Source organism: Monodon monoceros, unplaced genomic scaffold (assembly GCF_005190385.1).
Source record: "Monodon monoceros isolate NGI ecotype Baffin Bay Population unplaced genomic scaffold, NGI_Narwhal_1 Super_Scaffold_19, whole genome shotgun sequence".
NCBI lineage: Eukaryota > Metazoa > Chordata > Mammalia > Artiodactyla > Monodontidae > Monodon > Monodon monoceros.
This window is the reverse complement of record NW_021703775.1, coordinates 59,126,937-59,148,214: the sequence shown is the minus strand read 5'-3', so window position 1 is coordinate 59,148,214 and position 21,278 is coordinate 59,126,937. Positions and strand designations below refer to the sequence as shown.

The 21,278-nt window shown below is 36.9% G+C and overlaps 1 protein-coding gene and 1 pseudogene across 2 annotated transcripts in view; one reads left to right on the top strand and one right to left on the bottom strand.

Annotated features, from left to right (window-relative positions):
* The window catches only part of STRN (striatin), a 106,149-nt gene that overhangs the window by 34,701 nt on the left and 50,170 nt on the right, over window positions 1-21,278 (bottom strand). For both annotated transcript variants that reach the window (XM_029232017.1, XM_029232018.1), the window contains exons 4-7: window positions 15,354-15,432; window positions 6,567-6,734; window positions 4,296-4,431; window positions 1,232-1,367 (exon numbers count right to left, since the gene is read on the bottom strand). In XM_029232017.1, coding sequence (XP_029087850.1) covers window positions 1,232-1,367; window positions 4,296-4,431; window positions 6,567-6,734; window positions 15,354-15,432 — 519 coding nt within the window. The remainder of the gene's footprint in view (window positions 1-1,231; window positions 1,368-4,295; window positions 4,432-6,566; window positions 6,735-15,353; window positions 15,433-21,278) is intronic.
* LOC114900679 lies at window positions 15,853-16,936 on the top strand (annotated as a pseudogene).

The following is a 21,278-nucleotide window of genomic DNA, read 5'->3' as shown; positions in this document are numbered from 1 at the left end:
GCAAAGGAAGTTATGAAGGGACAATGCAGCTGTCTTTGGAGAAAAATGAATCCCAATTACCCTTGCAATAAGACTGGCAAAGAAAAGGCCAACTATCATTTATGCAGATGTGTGACTCCTCAGAGAATGACCTCAGGGTAGCACGGTGGATCTAACTATATTGGAAGAATTGTTGCCTAAAATATCTAAATAACTTGATACATAAGCTCAGTAAGGAATAAGACAGGAGAGATACTCGTTTTACTTTAACTTCCCCTGGTTTCCAAACTTTGTTCTGTTGGGGAGAAAGAAAAAGCCAGTCACTAAATAGCCATTATATTCTTCAATGACTAAGTAATTATCCCAAATAATTCTTCAAATATTTACCAAAAAAAAGGAAAAGAAGTGGCATTATTGCTATCAGAGTCCCTGAAGGTAAAGCCTCAAGGAAAAATTAAGATAGTTACTGTTTCCCTAACCTTATCTGTCTTTAAAGTACATAGACTGTAAGCCAAGGGAATCCTGGAATTCTTCAACCTCAGAAGAAAATTTTCTCATTCTCAGGATCTACATGCCTTCTCTCTGTCTGTCTCTCTCCTTCTCTCACACACACACACATACACACACCTGATAGAACTGATCACTTTTGAAGAATTTATCACAATCCTACCTTACTGATAGGACAATTCATTTCCAAACGCCTAGAATGATCTGTGCTGTAGAAGTTTTCCCTAAAATACTTGTTTGAACTCTTACTAGATGTTTAAAATATTAAATTTGTTTAGAACCATTTGTGCAAAAAAATTCTATGCCTTGTACAAAATGATGAAACTTGACTAAAATGAATGAATAACTACAACTTTTTAACTTATACTTCTTTTTGCACAGGAAAAGCCAGAGATGAGATCTCTAAAATCCTCTACTACATTCTCATACTCAATTTCCACAAAATCTATATTTGCAAGTTCTACTGTCTAGGTAGAAAACAGAGAACATTCTATATATGAATTCAAATTATTTTCATACTGTATTGCTTATGTTAAAAGATGAGGTAACTAGTTGTACAACCTTCTTTAAGCGCACACACACACATACCCTGGAAAAAAGGTGACAATAGAAAAGTCCACAGAATGTTCAACATTTCAACATTACAAGAGGTTTAAAATGTTCTTCAAGATGTTGCCCTCCTAGTAAAATATTAGTTTCGTTCATTTACATAACATCTCTAGTTGGATCCAGTATGCTTCCTTACCCCAGTCTGTTCCATCGCCTGCACTTCTGGATTCATTGTCTCCTTCTTCTGATGTAACCAAAAAGTCAAACTCCTTTAGAGCTTCTTTTGTATCTCGATCTTCACTGCTATCAGGCAATACTTTTTTCCTAACAATCTAATGAAAAAAACATGCTCAATTAAAATATTAGGATATATTATGGGATTAATTTAAGTAAAGAAGACAATATCCTTTTACCACTGAATGAGAAAACCGAATTATTTTCTTCAGAAAATGCATCTTTGTTGTGTTAAATAACTGTAATACCTATCCAATTCAGTAGAAAACACAGATGTCATTTTAAAAAGATATGCATTATACATTTTAAAGTAGTGATTTAAACTTTGTTAAATGATGGCTTGTTTGTTTTAAATAAACAAATGGAATCATATATTGAAAACACTGGAATATAAGACATGCATTTAAATTACAGATAGAGGAAAAATGTCCCTGACATACTGTACTATGAGAACCACAACCAAATCTTACATTTCTTGGATGCAGTCTGTGCAGCGAGCAGATATTCTAATCTAACCAAAGAAAGAAATACTTCATAAAACATTGCAAGAGTTTTTCAGAATATAACCATGATAAATTTTAACTCTAGTACATCATTCCCTTACAAAAGCTAAAATCACAAAAGCTACAAACTCAGAAATGCATGCCACAAGACTGAGAAGGTATTCTGTGGGGCAGGGGGAACAATGCCCATTATTATTTCTACTGTCCGAACCTTGCATCAATTTCCTCTAATAATTGTCTATATATTCAAATTTTTCTTCAAATATTGATCTTTTAGAGACATAATCTAGATTTAATAGCAAATCTGACAAGGGCCATTATGTCTCATTTTTATACATTTAGAAATATCTCTGGAATCATAAGGTGAAGAGATCAAACATGAGAAAAGAGAAGGAGATGGGGAGGAGGAAAATGACCCAGAGTGTAATGCAAAGAAAAATCAAACTCCAATACAGGGCAAAGAACAAGAAAGGACAATGAACATATGTAGCTTTTTGAAGAAAATGCCTGTAGAAAATAGACTTAACACAACCAACAGCTACTAAGAGCCTTATGTTTCTGTATTTTCTTAGTTGAATCTATTGAACTATTTTTGATTAAAGAAATAAAATAACATTTTAAGAATCTGCTTGTTCTACTAAACATTTTAACAGCACAATTTTCAGCCATTCTCTCTCTATACAGCACCGCAATAAATCTTCTAAGTCCTGCTTATACATTGCTACATAGAGTTAGATTTTTAAAGTCTTTTGGCATGTAGCTATTATACTGCAGCTGTGAAAATCAATGTAATATATAATAAAAATTAGCAAAACTATTATAAAGAAACCAATTATTTGTTTAGAAATATTTTTCTAAAGGAAAAACTAGAAAAATTTTTGGGTCCAATATTTAAATGGGGTTAAGTATGCTTATATTAGCTGTGCCTTCATTGCTTGGTCACAGAATTGCTATGATCTGCACTAATTGGAGGTCAAGATATTTATGAATTCGATTATTTAAAAAGAAACCAGTTTACAGTTAGGAATTTCTATTAAGACCACACTTGATAGTTATAATAAACAGCTTATAGATTTTTTAATATTTACACTGATATAACGACTAACAACAAAACTTAAAGCATAATAATTAGTTATTATTTAACCACTGAGTTATGAATAACGTATTCTGATGGAAAAATAATATCTCAGTACAGTCATCCCATAGAAATCACAAGTCAGCACAGAATTTCCAAATGATTACAACAGAGAAAAGTTATCATACAAGTTTCGGCATTTTCTTTTACTACAGTATATTTAAACATGTGCTATAACTACTTGTTTGAATAATAAAAAGAGGGAGTAACTATGTGAAGTTCAAATAATATCCATGGCAGGGCTGTATTAGCACAGTACTACCGAATAGTGGCCCAGGGAAACATTAATCAGGAAGTAGTAAATTGAGTGTCTCTGATGAAAGCAGAGGACGTAAAGAGAACAGAGAAATTACACTTAGAAAGCACTTTATAGTTAAACATATCATTTTCATACATAGTGTTTCATTTATTCCTCACAAAATACTCTGGGGATAAGATGGTTATTTATTATAATCCCCATTTTACAAACTGAAAAACTAAGCCTGAAGGATTAAGAAGCACAGATAATTAGTGACAGAACTGGGACTTTAGCCCAAGGCTTTGACTCGTTCCAGTCTGCTTTATTTACACTACCTTACTTTCTCCTCCCTCTTCTTAAATAAATGTGAAGGAGGAAATGTGAACACTCTCCTAAACAGAGAAGCACACCCTCATCTCTTACTTAAAAGAAGGAGAAGGAGAAAGACAGAGAAGGAAGGAGAAGAGGGAATATGAAGAGAGAAAGAAAAGAGGGGAGAGGTTAAAAAGGGGAGAGGGTAGAAGGGAACAGAATAAAGAAGGGAAGAGAAGGGAGAATTTAGATACCTCTTATTCCAGGACTCTACCATGGAAACAGTAAACTTACAAAAATCTAAACAAAACCACAGAATAACCCTAAACAAGTTTGGAGAAATCTAATGGAAGAGTTCTGAAAACGTGTAGAACTTGCCTACCAAAGCAACCCTGACATGAGAAACAAAAACCACACCAATTAGAGTTGACGCCAGTCACCATCAGGCACCATAATGGGTCTGTCAGTTCTATTGTCTTATAGCACCAAAAACAATGCATTGTTATAACACACATTTACCATGTTCACTAACCCTACAAAAACGTTGAAATGTTTAATGAATTAACAAAAAGCTAATGAATGAAGGCCCATAAGAAAAAGCTGCTATACTAAAAAGTCTTGAATTTGAAATCAATACAAAAACTTTTAGATTAAATTTCTCCAAACTTATGGGGAATATAGATTAAATTTCCCCAAACTTATGGGGAATTTAGATTAAATTTCCCCAAACATTTTTTTTTTAATGAAAAAAAAAAGTTAAGGGTTGAAGTTGAAGGGTATGGATTAAAGTATGCATAATGGTCCCTAAAAATATTTATATCTGAGTTATTCAACTCACCGTTGAAGTATCAATGATGCTTTTCTCTCTTCCATCAATGTCATCATCTTCATCTTCATCACTGAAATCTGCAGCTGCACTTTCAAGGAATTTAAAATTATCCAGCACGGAGGCAGAATCTGTTAACTCAGATTTTCTGGTTTAAAACATATACACCTTGCTCAGTTAATTTTTTAAACTCGACATAAGAATTAATCCATGATATACAGCACTAACTTCTGTTTATATTGTATTATGACACCCCCAAATCATATTATGATCTACATTGATTCTTATCTATTATATTTCCATGGATTTTAACTGGAAAAGCAATATAGGAAGGAAGTGCCTACTCTTTTTTTTTTTTTTTTTTGCGGTACGCGGGCCTCTCACTGTTGTGGCCTCTCCTGTTGCGGAGCACAGGCTCCAGACGCGCAGGCTCAGCGGCCGTGGCTCACGGGCCCAGCTGCTCCACGGCATGTGGGATCTGCCCAGACCGGGACACAAATCCGTGTCCCCTGCATTGGCAGGCGGACTCTCAACCACCGCGCCACCACGGAAGCCCTGCCTACTCTTTTAAAAGTACTTTGCAATCATACCTACTACTTAGATTAATGGCAATCCAATATAAAGAACTCCCCCTTCTGATCCACTATTATGTTGATTTTTAAGCCAACCTTAATGCATTTCTTTTAAAAATATTTTTCTTATTATCTCTACCTGTTTTTTTCTATTTCTTTTCCTCTCTGCAACTCTTGCTCTGACACAGAAGTTTCCATAACTAAGAAAATAACTAGTAAACACATCATTTTTCTCTGATGCAATCTTGCATTTCTGAACAGCTAAAGAGTTGAAAAAAGCAAAGTGTGCATAAAGTTACTAAAAACAATATTTTAGTCAAATTAATATTACTACAAAACTTGATCCTGTTGGTTAAACCTTTTCAAAACGATTGACTTTTCAAATATGTAAGATTTTATTTTAGTTCCCTCTAAAGAATTTTAACAAAAAATTTCTTAATGGCCGGAACAGAATGATTTCTCTCATTAGGAAATGTTATAGATAAGAAGACATTTTCCTGAAAAAATTTAGCCACAACTATGGGCAAAATTCTCAAAACAGATAAATCTTAAATTTCAAATCTGCTCAGAGCTACGTTTTTGTTTTTTTCCAACCTATGCTCCATCCCTATAGAAGTCAGATTCAGAATAATACCTTTATCAGTTTCAAAAGAGAGGTCAAGGCCAAAACACAAGACAACTAGAGTGGTCTTTCCTGAGGGTCTTTATAATAATTTGAGCTAATTCATTAGGTAAAAATATAACCAGGATTAATGCCTACATTGTCTATTTCTACACAGAGAAACAATCTACATCTTACATTTATTAAAACAAGTTATATAGTCTTAATTATTAATGAATACATTTAAGAAGGCTCCAGTGACATTTGTTTATAAAAGTCGTATTTTTAAACCTTTAGCTAAACCCCATAATTTTAGTTTATGTTCCAAATAATAGAAACTATGTTCTCACTAGAAAATGTATAGAGCTCAATTAAAACCATTCTTCCAGCCTAAACATGAGTTAAAATAAAGTAACATCATACTCGGACTTTCAAAGAATCTTTGGCTTTTTATTTCTTTAAGAATTTGGCTTTTTATTTCTTTAAGAATCATGTCAACTTTTTTCAATAAAGAAGAATCTCCTTATTTAACTGTCCATGTTCATTTTAAGCAGAATTACATATAATTGTATGATACATGATCCAAAAAGCAAAAAACAATTTCTGCTACTGAATTCTTCACTTATTCTATTAAAAAATATATACTTGAAATAGATACTTTTCAAGGGGAAGATGAGTTACAGCATTATTAGATACATGAAAGTGGCTAAGAAAAGGTTTACATCAAAAGAATTAAGTATTTATATGATTTCTGCGTCACCAGGAATGAAATCTCACTCGTACTGATTTGAAGTGAATTTCCAAATAAGATCTTTTATGAAGTTCTAATAGTGACTGAGCTTCAAGATATTAAAATCTATATTAAATCCATAAATTGCAATTTAAAAATCTTAAATAAAAATATTCTTAAAGTAATCATAAATGATAACTCTAATCCCTATGGTGTTATCTACTACCAAATAAAATTTTAATTTTTTTATTAAACTTTATCATTAAATTACTTCTGTAGCAGTATCTAAAAGTACTAGTATCACAAGTGTCACCCATAAGCCAAAAACATCAATAAGAACTAAAACTACAGCCAAACCACTTTCCAGACAAAATACTTACCCAATCATTGCTGTCTCTTTAACTTCAGCCTCTGTGCCATTTATAACTGAGTCCTGATTTTTGTCATCTTCCCTGTCAGTGACATCACTTGAAAAGCCCAACAAAGCTCGCACTCGTTTGGATTTCACATCTAGAATAGTATCTGTGTAACCCACCTCCTGTAGATACCTGCGTGTGAAGAGGATCTTTACAATTCAGTCATATTGGAATCAGTATTCTATTACTGAATATGTAAATAAAAACATTTCTTTAAATTCATATGCCTGCATAAGACTTAACAGTACAGTACTATGCTAGTAAGACTTGCTAATAAATAATCTTACAGCTGCAGATGGAGCTGTCTCTTGCAGTACCAGCCTCTATGGTCACTGAGAAAAATCAAAGAACTATACAATACACCATTCATTTATCATAAGAAGCAGCTATTCCTTAATATACCTAATGGCACATTCTTTCTTCTAGGCAGGGCTGGAGTAAACTCACTCTCAGATTCTACTGAATTACTATTTTATAATAGTAACTACAATAACCAATAGTCTTTTTACACTTCTGATATTAAACTATCATTGGATAAATTGAAATCTAGAGAGAAAGTTTCTAGCATATATCTCTATGACATACAAAGTTTCTAGCATATATGGTTTCCTCCACGACATAAAAAAGACAGTATATTCCAAAGAGTCACTTCCACAGAAGGGAAGCTTCTATCCTGACGACAACTCTAAAATAAAAATAGACCACAACTCAATTGTGGGATGTGAGATGAGTGGGTGCCCAGGGGTGTGTGTGCTCCTGACGATAACTCTAAAATAAAAATAGACCACAACTCAATTGTGGGATGTGAGATGAGTGGGTGCCCAGGGGTGTGTGTGCTGCAGAGAGGCAGCAGCATAGAAAACAGAGAATAGGCTTTGTATGGAGAGTTACACCTGGGTTCAAAGCCCATTTCTTCCACCTTCTTCCTGTGTAACATTAATTCTCCTGAACCTCAGTTTTCCTTCTCCTAAAAGAGACACACCTAGAACAGTGTCTGGCATATAGAAGGCGCTCAGTATCTATTAACAACAAAGATGACCAAAAAAGATGAAAAGTGGTAGTGGCAAGAACATGAAAAAGGCAAATGCCACTAATAATGTCATTAATAAACATGATAGACAAATGTCTACCATTAACTTACAAGCATTAACTTAGAGGTAAGTATCAAGTCTATGAGATGAAAGAGAAAACAAAGATCAAAAAGATAACCAGTCTGATCTAAGATCACTTTTATTAAGAGTTATTATAGGTCAAAGAGAGACCTCACAAAGACATGTAACCAAAATGGAATAAATGTATCCTATCAAGTCAAGGTACTCATTTTTCAATCCTATCCAGCACCTATAGAAAATTTTTGATTAAAATTTGGATAGTAAATTTCAAAAGTTCCCGATTTTAATCAGTTGGTTCTTGCAAACAAACACAAAGGTATTATGCTTTTCTACTTTTAACAAATAATACTTGATACATAACTCACTTTGGCAACAAAATCACATTACATATAACCGTTTCCAAAACTGCTCATTCCATAGATAAGTTGGCTTTACTAAATAGTTACTTCCTTATTCATTAATAAAATGTCACCTTTGAGAGGCAGATTATGAGTCTTTTAAAAGATATTTCTTGGATTGCTTACTATGATAACCACTTGTCATTAAAAAAAACAAAATCAGCACTTTAAGAACTTATTTATTCATAAAAGGAAAATGCATAAATCACATTTAAGACCAAAGTGAAAACCCATTTATTAAATAGTAATGAAGTCTCTGGAGACTGAATTCAGCTGGACACGGAACTCACTGGAGACTGGAGCTCATGAGGGCCTTTGGGATGACTGTGGTTCAAGTTTATAAAATTTTATTATATGGTTCACCACTGTACTTACTATGAGGAAAGCAGAGTAAAGTTGGAAAAAAATCTAGTAACTTTGAAAAACTGAGACCGGAGGAGCGACTGGTTCAAGATGGTGGAGTAGAAGGACGTGAGCTCATTCCCTCTTGCAAAGAGCACCAGAATCCCAACTAACTGCTGAACAGTCATCAAGAGGAAGACACTGGAACTCACCAAAAAAGATACCCCACATCCAAAGACAAAGGAGAAGCCGCACTGAGACGGTAGGAAGGGCGCAATCACAATAAAATCAAATCCCACAACCGCTGGGTGGATGGCTCACAAACTGGAGAACAATTACACCACAGAAGTCCACCCACTGGAGTGAACGTTCTGAGCCCCACGTCAGGCTTCCCAACCTGGGGGTCGAGCAAAAGAAGGAGGAATTCCCAGAGAATCAGACTTTAAAGGCTAGCGGGATTTGATTGCAGGACTTCGACAGGACTGGGGGAAACAGAGACTCCACTCTTGGAGGGCACACACAAAGTAGTGTGCATGTCAGTACACAGGGGGAAGGAGCAGTGACCCCATAGGAGACTGAACCAGACCTGCCTGCTAGTGTTGGAGGGTCTCCTGCAGAGGCAGGGGGTGGCTGTGGCTCACCGCAGGGACAAGGACACTGGCAGCTAAAGATCTGGGAAGTACTCCTTGGCATGAGCCCTCCAGAGTCCACCCTTAGCCCAACCAAAGAGCTGGGCAGGCTCCAGTGCTGGGTCACCTCAGGCCAAATAACCAACAGGGAGGGAATGCAACCCCACCCAACAGCAAACAAGGTTAAAGTTTTACTGAGTTGTTCCCACCAGAGCAAACCCAGCTTTACACACCACCAGTCCCTCCCATCAGGAAGCTTGTGCAAGCCTCTTAGATAGCCTCATCCACCAGAGGGCACACAGCAGAAGCAAGAACCACAACCCTGCAGCCTGTGGAATGAAAACCACATTCACAGAAAGACAGACAAAATGAAAAGGCAGGGGCTTCCCTGGTGGCGCAGTGGTTGAGAGTCCGCCTGCCGATGCAGGGGACATGGGTTCGTGCCCCGGTCCGGGAAGATCCCACATGCCGCAGAGCGGCTGGGCCCGTGAGCCATGGCCGCTGAGCCTGCGTGTCCGGAGCCTGTGCTCCACAATGGGAGAGGCCACAACAATGAGAGGCCCGCGTACCGCAAAAAAAAAAAAGAAAAGGCAGAGGGCTATGTTCCCGATGAAGGAACAAGATACAAACCCAGAAAAACAATGAAATGAAGTGGAGATAGGCAAATTTCCAGAAAAAGAATTCAGAATAATGATAGTGAAGATGATCCAGGAACTCAGAAAAAGAATGGAGGCAAAGATTAAGAAGATGTAAGAAACGTTTAACAAAGACCTACAAGAATTAAAGGACAAACAAACAGAGATGAACACTACAATAACTGAAATGAAAAACATACTAGAAGGAATCAATAGCAGAATAACTGAGGCAGAAGAACGGACAAGTGACCTGGAAGACAGAATAGTAGAATTCACTGCCGCAGAATACAGTAAAGAAAAAGAATGAAAAGAAATGAAGACAGCCTAAGAGACCTCTGGGACAACATTAAATGCACCTACATTCGCATTATAGGGGCCCCCAAAGGAGAAGAGAGAGACAAAGGACTCAAGAAAATATCTGAAGAGATTATAGTCAAAAACTTCCCTAATATGGGAAAGGAAATAGCCACCCAAGTCCAGGAAGTGCAGAGAGCCCCAGGCAGGAAAAATCCAAGGAGAAACATGCCAAGACACATAGTAATCAAACTGACAAAAATTAAAGACAAAGAAAAATTGTTAAAAGCAACAAGAGAAAAATGACAAATAACATACAAGGGAACTCCCATAAGGTTAACAGCTGACTTCTCAGCAGAAACTCTACAAGCCAGAAGGGAGTGGCATGATATTCTTAAAGTGATGAAAGGGAAGAACCTACAACCAAGATTACTCTACCCAGCAAGGATCTCATTCAGATTCAATGGAGAAATCAAAACCTTTACAGACAAGCAAAGACTAAGAGAATTCAGCCCCACCAAACCACCTCTACAACAAATGCTAAAGGAACTTCTCTAAGTGGGAAACACAAGAGAAGAAAAGGACCTACAAAAACAAACCCAAAACAATTAAGAAAATGGTAACAGGAACATACATATCGATAATTACCTTAAATATGAATGGATTAAATGCTCCAACCAAAAGACACAGGCTTGCTGAATGGATACAAGAACAAGACCCATCTATAAGCTGTCTACAAGAGACCCACTTCAGACCTAGGGACACGTAGGCTGAAAGTGAAGGGATGCAAATGATATTCCATGCAAATGGAAATCAAAAGAAAGCTGGAGTAGCAATACTCATATCAGACAAAATAGACTTTAAAATAAAGAATGTTAAAAGAGACAAGTAAAGACACTACATAATGATCAAGGGATCAATCCAAGAAGAAGATATAACAATTATAAATATATATGCACCCAACACAGGAGCACCTCAATACATAAGGCAACTGCTAACAGCTATAAAAGAGGAAATCGACAGTAACACAATAATAGTGGGGGACTTTAACACCTCACTTACACTAATGGACAGATCAACCAGACAGAAAATTAATAAGGAAACACAAGCTTTAAATGACACAATAGATCAGATAGATTTAATTGATATTTATAGGACATTCCATCCCAAAACAGCAGATTACACTTTCTTCTCAAGTGCACATGGAACATTCTCTAGGATAGATCACATCTTGGGTCACAAATCAAGCCTCGGTAAATTTAAGAAAACTGAAATCATATCAAGCATCTTTTCCGACCACAATGCTATGAGATTAGAAACAAGTTACAGGGAAAAAACGCAAAAATACAAACACAGGGAGGCCAAACAATACGTTACTAAATAACCAAGAGATCACTGAAGAAATCAAAGAGGAAATCAAAAAATACCTAGAGACTAATGACAACGAAAACACAACGATCCAAAAACCTATGGGATGCAGCAAAAGCAGTTCTAAGAGGGAAGTTTAGAGCAATTCAATCTCACCTCAAGAAACAAGAAAAATCTCAAATAAACAATCTAACCTTACACCTAAAGGAACTAGAGAAAGAAGAACAAACAAAACCCGAAGTTAGCAGAAGGAAAGAAATCATAAAGATCAGAGCAGAGATAAATGAAATAGAAACAAAGAAAACAATAGCAAAGATCAATAAAATTAAAAGCTGGTTCTGTGAGAAGATAAAATTGATAAATCATTAGCCAGACTCATCAAGAAAAAGAGGGAGAGGACTCAAATCAATAAAATTAGAAATGAAAAAGGAGAAGTTACAACAAACACCACAGAAATACAAACCATCCTAAGAGACTACTACAAGCAACTCTATGCCAATAAAATGGGCAACCTGGAAGAAATGGACAAATTCTTAGAAAGGTATAACCTTCCAAGACTGAACCAGGAAGAAATAGAAAATATGAACAGACCAATCACAAGTAATAAAATTGAAACTATGATTAAAAATCTTCCAACAAACAAAAGTCCAGGACCAGATGGCTTTACAGGTGAATTCTATCAAACATTTAGAGAAGAGCTAACTCCCATCCTTCTCAATCTCTTCCAAAAAATTGCAGAGGAAGAACACTCCCAAACTCATTCTATAAGGCCACCATCACCCTGATACCAAAACCAGACAAAGATACTACAAAAAAAGAAAATTACAGACCAATATCACTGATAAATATACATGCAAAAATCCTCAACAATATACTAGCAAACAGAATCCAACAACACATTAAAAGGATCATACACCATGATCAAGTGGGATTTATCCCAGGGATGCAAGGATTCTTCAATATACACACATCAATCAATGCGATACACCATATTAACAAATTGAAGAATAAAAACCATATGATCATCTCAATAGATGCAGAAAAAGCTTTTGACAAAATTCAACACCCATTTACAATAAAAACTCTCCAGAAAGTGGGCATAGAGGGAACCTACCTCAACATAATAAAGGCCATATATGACAAACCCACAGCAAACATTCACAATGGTGAAAAACTGAAAGCATTTCCTCTAAGATCAGGAACAAGACAAGGATGTCCACTCTCGCCACTATTATTCAACATAGTCCTACCCATGGCAATCAGAGAATAAAAAGAAATAAAAGGAATCCAAATTGGAAAAGGAGAAGTAAAATTGTCACTGTTTGCAGATGACATGATACTATACATACAGAATCCTAAAGACGCCACCAGAAAACTACTAGAGCTAATCAATAAATTTGGTAAAGCTGCAGGATACAAAATTAATGCACAGAAATCTCTTGCATTCCTATACACTAACAACGAAATATCAGAAAGAGAAATTAAGGAAACAATCCCATTCACCACTGCAACAAAAAGAATAAAATAACTAGGAATAAACCTACCTAAGGAGACAAAAGACCTGTATGCAGAAAACTATAAGACATTGATGAAAGAAATCAAAGATGACACAAACAGATGGAGAGATATACCATGTTCTTGGATTGGAAGAATCAATATTGTGAAAATGACTATACTACCCAAAGCAATCTACAGAGTCAATGCAATCTCTATCAAACTACCAAAGGCATTTTTTACAGAACTAGAACAAAAAATCTAACATTTGTATGGAGACACAAAAGACCTCAAATAGCCAAAGCAATCTTGAGAGAAAGAAATGGAGCTGGAGGAATCAGACTCCCTGACTTCAGACTATACTACAAAGCTACAGTAATCAAGACAGTATGGTACTGGCACAAAAACAGAAATATAGATCAATGGAACAGGATAGAAAACCCAGAGATAAACCCACACACCTATGGTCAACTAATGTATGACAAAAGAGGCAAAGATATACAATGGAGAAAAGACAGTCTCTTCAATAAGTGGTACTGGTTAAACTGGACAGCTACATGTAAAAGAATGAAATTAGAACACTCCCTAACACCATACACAAAAATCAACTCAAAATGGATTAAAGTCCTAAATTTAAGACACAGCACTATAAAACCCCTACAAGAAAACACAGGAAGAATGCTCGTTGATATAAATCACAGCAAGATCTTCTTTGACCCACCTCCTAGAGTAATGGAAATAAAAACAAAAACAAGCAAATGGGACCTAATGAAACTTGGAAGCTTTTGCACAGCGAAGGAAACTATAAACAAGACGAAAAGACAACCCTCAGAATGAGAGAAAATATTTGCTAACAAATCAACAAAGGATTAATCTCCAAAATATATAAACAGCCCATGCAGCTCAATATTAAAAAAACAACCCATTCCAAAAATGGGCAGAAGACCTAAACAGACTTTTCTCCAAAGAAGACATACAGATGGCCAAGAGGCACATGAAAAGCTGCTCAACATCACTAATCATTAGAGAAATGCAAATCACAACTACAATGAGGTATCACCTCACACTGGTCAGAATGGGCATCATCCGAAAATCTAGAAACAGCAAATGCTGCTGAGGGTGTGGGAAAAAGGGAACCCTCTTGCACTGTTGGTGGGAATGTAAACTGATACAGCCACTACGGAGGAGAGTATGGAGATTCCTTAAAAAGCTAAAAATAGAATCACCATATGACTCAGCAATCCCACTACTGGGCATACACCCAGAGAAAACCATAATTCAAAAAGACACATGCACCCCAATGTTCACTGCAGCACTATTTACAATAGCCAGGTCGTGGAAGCAACCTAAATGCCCACTGACAGACGAATAGTTAAAGAAGATCTGGTACATATATACAATGGAATATTACTCAGCCATAAAAAGGAATGAAATTCAGTCATTTGTAGACACGTTGATGGACCTAGAGACTGTCATACAGAGTGAAGTAAGTCAGAAAGAGAAAAACAGATATCATATATTAACACATATATGTGGATTCTCAAAAAATGGTACAGATGAATCAGTTTGCAAGGCATAAATAGAGACACAGATGTAGAGAACAAATGTACGGACACCAAGGGGGGAAAGTGGCGGGGGAGGGACGAATTGGGAGATTGGGATTGACATATATACACTAATATGTATAAAATAGATAATAAGAACCTGCTGTATAAAAAATAAATAAAATAAAATTTAAAACATAAATAAATAAATAGTAATGAAGTCTCATTTCCTTCTCACTTTGAGGAGATTAAAAATAGATGTAAGGAGACACTTTAATATTCTCTTCCCATCATCAAAAGAAATGGCTGGCATGCAATCTGCTCTGGAAACCACAGGTTTAGACTATTCACAAGCAACCGCAAAAGTTTAAACCAGGTAGCAAATTTCATTTTAGTCAGGCACAAATCAAAATACCAATTTCAAATGTGATATGCAAGGGTCAGGCACTGAGCTGGTGAGTGAGTCTAGCCCACTGCCTGACATCTGAACCTCAACCTAGCTTTGATCCCTCCTTATACTCTCAAGTTCACATTTTATAGGAGAAACTATATGTTAGCATAAAATTTACAAACTTGGGAAATCCAAGAAGTTCTTCCATCTATTTAAAATAAAGTTTAAAAACATAACACAAAAATTACATGATTAGACTTATATTAAAACATATGTATATTCATGTGTAAAAGGTACAAGGAAAAGAGTAACTTTAAGGGTATAGAATTCTTTAAACTAAATTTAAGCATATATAAATTAGAAGCTTTAAACTGTACACTTCCTGATAAAGCTAAAATTATGGAGAGAGAACTTATTCTTAATAATTCTTACTAATATTTAATGAAAAATAAATTCCTCCATAGGGGAAAAAGTATTTAATATGAAAAAGGAACAGTAATTCAAAGAAGCTTTTTCACAGCAGATACTTTCATGAGATACTTACTGTCTGAGTAGTTGTCGACCTTGTTTCCACATTAACTGGCTGTTTTGTTGTGGCTGCACCTCTGTTTCATTACCTTCATCTGGAAAACATTACATCATAAAAAAACTGACGTTTTATACATTAAAGGGTATCTCAATTCATTAAAAATGTCCAAAAAAATTTATAAGATTAAGAACGCTACACTGTAAGGTATGTTTTAGGACAATGGAAATTCTGTTTTTAAGTTTAATTTCCATAACAAAACTCTAATATAAATTCATTATTGCTACTAGATTTCCCTGAGAATTTCAGAACTAAAATAAAGACTTTTCCCCAATTTTTAGGTAAACTGAGAATCTTCCTTCAGGACAAATCAAGAGTCCTGAGTCAAGAGTCAAAAGTATTATGAAGCACCACATCAGAGTTAGAACAAAATGCCCAGGAACAATGGTTCAAAAAAAAAAAAAAAAAAAAAAAAGCCGATCTGGTAAAGAGTAGATAGATAAGAAATAATCCCTGCTCTGCACCTGGGAACACTCGCAGCGCACCATAGCCGGCCCAGCTTCTTTCAAAATGTCTACCGTTCATGAAATTCTCTACAAGCTCAGCTTGGAGGGTGATCACTCCACACCTCCAAGTGCATACGGGTCAGTCAAAGCGTACACCAACTTTGATGCTGAGCGGGATGCTCTGAACATTGAAATGGCCATCAAGACTAAGGGTGTGGATGAGGTCACCATCATCAACATTTTGACCTACCGCAGCAATGAACAGAGACAGGATATTGCCTTCGCCTACCAGAGAAGGACCAAAAGGGAACTTGCAACAGCACTGAAGTCAGCCTTGTCCGGCCACCTGGAAACAGTGATTTTGGGCCTACTGAAAACACTTGCTCAGTATGACGCTTCCAAGCTGAAAGCCTCCATGAAGGGGCGGGGAATGATGAGGACTCCCTCATTGAGTTCATCTGCTCAAGGACCAACCAGGAGCTGCAGGAAATCAACGGAGTCGACAAGGAAATATACAAGACCAATCTGGAGAAGGATATCATTTCCGACACATCTCGTGACTTCCGCAAGCTGATGGTTGCCCTATCGAAGGGTCGAAGAGCAGAGGATGGCTCTGTCATTGATTATGAACTGACTGACCAAGATGCCCGGGATCTCTATGATGCTGGCAGAAGAGGAGAGGAACTGATGTTCCCAAGTGGATCAGCATCATGACCAAGCGGAGTGTGTACCACCTCCAGAAAGTATTTGAAAGGTATAAGAGCTACAGCCCTTATGACATGCTGGAGAGCATCAACAAGGAGGTCAAAGGAGACCTGGAAAATGCCTTCCTGAACCTAGTCCAGTGCATTCAGAACAAGCCCCTGTATTTTGCTGACAGACTGTACGACTCCATGAAGGGCAAGGGCACTCGTGATAAGGTCCTGATTAGAATCATGATCTACCACAGTGAAGTGGGCATGTTGAAAATTAGATCTGAATTCAAGAAAAAGTATGGCAAGTCCCTGTACTACTACATTCAGCAAGACATCAAGGGCGACTACCAGAAAGCGTTGCTGTACCTGTGTGGTGGGGATGACTGAAGCCCACAATGGCCCGAGGGTCCAGGACAGCTGCTCCGCACTCCTAGCTAACAGTTCTACACAGTCAGCTTGTGGCTAACAGCCCCCTTGTGCCCATCCCTGGGAGGATGACGTTAGCACTGCCCACCCCACCTGCTCCATCCTTAGTTTAGTTGCCTAAGCATTACGTGGCTTTCCGGTCTAGTCTCTCTTTACAGTCAAAGAAATGAACATTCCAAGGAGCTGGAAGTGAAATCTATGATGTGAAACACTTTGCCTTCTGAGTAATGTGTCATAAACATGAATAAACTGAATTTTTACTTTAGGAACAAGTAAAAAAAAAAAAAGAAATAATCCCAAGCCAAATCTATTTCCTTCACTAGTTATTAAATGAAAACTTCAAGCATTCTTTTTTTAAGACATTCTTTAGATGAAAACCTCCTAGGCCCTGTAAAGCTTCAATTCATCATTTGGTAGAAGCCGAATCTTTCAAAAAGATGATAAGGGACTTCCCTGGTGGCGCAGTGGTTAAGAATCCGCCTGCCAATGCAGGGGACATAGGTTCAAGCCCTGGTCTGGGAAGACCTCACATGCCGCAGAGCAACTAAGCCCGTGTGCCACAACTACTGAGTCTGTGCCCTAGAGCCCGCAAGCCACAGCTACTGAGCCCATGTGCCACAACTACTGAAGCCCGCTCACCTAAAACCCATGCTCCGCAACAAGAGAAGCCACGACAATGAGAAGCCCACGCACCGAAATGAGCAGCCCCCGCTTGCCACAACTAGAGAAAGCCTGCGCACAGCAACAAAGACCCAATGCAGCCAAAAATAAAAAATAATAAATAAATAAATAAGCCTAAATCCTTTCTACACCATCCTCAGATATACTCAACTGCCTTTGCCTACTTTGGTAGCTAGTGATGTTACCAAGGAGTGGTACATCCATTCGATGGAATACTACTCAACAAGAACAAGGAATGAACTACTGACACACACCAACATATAAGAATCTCAAATGCATAATGCTAAACGGGAGACCCTAGATTCAAAAGACTACATTCTATACGATTCTGGAATTGATATGATTTTCTCAAAAAGGCACAACTGTAGGAACAGAAAACATATTAGTGGTTGCCAGGGGATTAGAGTAGGGAAGGAGGGGTTAACTACAAAGGGTATTAGTAACAAGACTGTATGTGTTTATGAAAACACCAAAAAGGTGAATTTCACTGTATGTAAATTATACCTTAATAAAAAATAAATTAAGCCAAATCAAATAAGAATGCATCCTCACCCTCTTTTTAAAAAGTGTATTCTTATATTGAGATAAAATCTGACTCCCTTGGTGATCATTTTGTAATATATTAAAACATCAAACCACTATGCTGTATACCTGAAACTAATATAATATTGCAAGTCAATTATACTTCAATGAGAGAAAAAGAAAAAGAAAGCAAGCACTCAGTCTTGACTCAGTTAACCCAGCTATATGACAAAAACAGCAAGGCTATGACTGCTGCTTATTATATTATTCCACACTGGATCATGACTAGGCTCCAGATGATTGCAAGGAAGCAAACGAAACCTCATGGAAATATAACCAGTCACAACACTTACTAAGAATGAAGAGATTCAAAGACCTATAGAGCTTGAGGAGTCCTTATCTCCTTGGTAATGGATCTGAGGAAAACTGCTTACCTTAATTCTTTTATTAGATTAGTGTATGAATTAATGATCTAAGATTGCATCTGCAATCATAGATTTAACCACACAAACATAAAACAGGCTCTTTACTCAACATTGCCAAAATCTATTTTCCACTGATTTAGAGAAATAATCAGTGGTATAGCCTTCTGTAAGAGCAACAAGTTTCAATGCCTGCAAAGTAATTATAAAGACAGAAATCCTGATTCTGGATAAATTTCTCTGAAGTAAATTTTCCTTTCTCTATTTAAAAAAAAAAAAAATCTGACTCTCTGGGTCATATGTGAACTTGTATTTCCCCACACTTCCTTATCCAGGCTAAACACTTAGTTCTCTCAATGGTTAGTAAATATTCCTCAACTATCAGATTCATTCTTACCTTATCAAGTTCAAAAAGTGACATTACACAAAAGTGAGGATTTTAAAGTGGGTAAGAACTGAATTTCTTGGTAATGTTAAAAGTATCTGACTGACACTTCCAGTCAGGTTGGAGTAACAGGGACCCAATTTACCCTCCTGCTTGAAGCAACTATACATCAAAATGGTTAAGACATTGGACATCAGGCAACAGAGGGCAGCAATCCCTGAGAAAAGGGAACCAAACAGGTGAGCCTATGATTGTTCCAGCTTACTGCCTTGATAGAGTTTCCCGATCACAGCATAGGGAGGGAGAACAAAAATAATATCTGAAGAAACAGGGGCTGAAAAGTTCCAAATTTCATGAAAACTATAAACCCATAGATCCAAGAAACCCAACAAATCCCAAGCACAAGAAACACTGCAGTTGGGGGGGGGCGGGGTGTGGAACTACACCAAAGCACATCATAATAAGATTGCTTAAAACCAATGAGAGAGAGATACCTTAAAAGCAGCCAGAGAAAAAGGTCACTCATACAGAGGAATAAAGATAAGAATGACAGAAGATACCTCATCAGAAACAATGCAAGCAGCAAAGTAAAGACTTTTTCAGACACACAAAAGCTCAAAGAATTCATTATCAGCAACCCGTATTACAAAATATGTTAAAGAAAGTCCTTAAGACAGAAGGAAAATGATACCAGAAAACATGGATGCACACAAAGGAATGATGAGCACTGGAAATATATGTTTTTTATGTTATTTAAATCTCTTTGAGAGAGAACTGACTGTTGAAACAAAAATAATAATGTAGTGTATGGTTTATAATACATACAGAGAAGTAAAATATATGAAAACAATTGCACAAAGACAGAAAGGAGAGATGGAAGTACACTGTTAGGGGGTTCTCATACTACACATGAAGTGGTATATTAGCACTTAAAGACAGAACTCTAATAACTTAAAAACATATACTATAAATCCTAAAGCAACCAATAAAATAAGAGTTGTAGCTAATAAGTCAGCAAAAGAGATAAAAAGAAATCATAAAAAAATACTACATTAGGGGTTTCCCTGGTGGCACAGTGGTTAAGAATCCGCCTGCCAATGCAGGGGACACAGGTTCGAGCCCTGGTCCAGGAAGATCCCACATGCCACGGAGCAACTAAGCCCGTGCACAACAACTACTGAAGCCAGTGTGCCTAGAGCCTGTGCTCTGCAACAAGAGAAGCCACTGCAATGAGAAGCTCACGCACTGCAATGAAGAGTAGCCCCGCTCACTGCAACTAGAGAAAGCCTGCACGTAGCAACGAAGACCCAATGCAGCCAAAAATAAATAAATAAAATAAATAAATTTTTGAAAATATATACTAGATTAATCCAAAAGAAATCAAAAAATGAGGAAAAGGGAGCAAAGAACATACTTAACAAACAGAAACCAAACAGCAAAGGTGACAGCTTTAAAGCTCACTGTATCAATAATCACATTAAATGTGAATGGTCTAAACATCTCAGTTAAAAGGCAGAATTTGTTACTCTGGATAAAGATATTCTATTTTTAATAAGTATCTGGCTTCTAATATTAAGTAGGAGAAACTGAAATATGAAAGATAAATAGATTTTAACGTAACTTAGGGTAATATTCTCCTGAAGTAGAAATGTAAAGGTTTGGAAGTGGAACAAAACAGAAAAAATGTCAGAGGGGAAACGAATTGTTTTTGAAAAACGTTTCAGAAAACATCTGGATTATCAGTTTCAGGAAAATATAGTAAATGGATAAAAGAATGAAGAAGGAAAAATGCCTGCTTCTTTAATTTGGGTACACCACCTTCTACCCTCTCCTAGTCACTGTCCTCGTCACTGTCACCTACAAATCCCTTGATAACGCTCTAAACCAGGCATCCTTCCTCTGTAACCAAACTTTTACATCATCTTGAGTGAAGTTAATATTCATGTGGGTGATACACTTCAGCTTCTGCACAACCACCACCCTCTCTAACTGTCATGCCTTAGATACTGTCATTATGAAGAACTGTCACTGATGCAAACTCACTCTCTGAGCATATCCTTCAGGCTCAATACCCCTAATTCACCAGGCACTTTGATTTCGGTGGGACCTTAGATCAGGGGTGATCAAATTTTGGTCTGCAGGTCAAATCCAGCCTGCCACACTTATTCATTTATGTGTTGTGGCTGCTTTCATGTTATGATGGCAGAGTTGAGTAGTTTCAACAGAGAACACATGGCCTACAAAGCCCAAATATTACTATCTGGCCCTTTACAAAAGAGTTTGCTGACCTGCTCTAGACTGTTGCC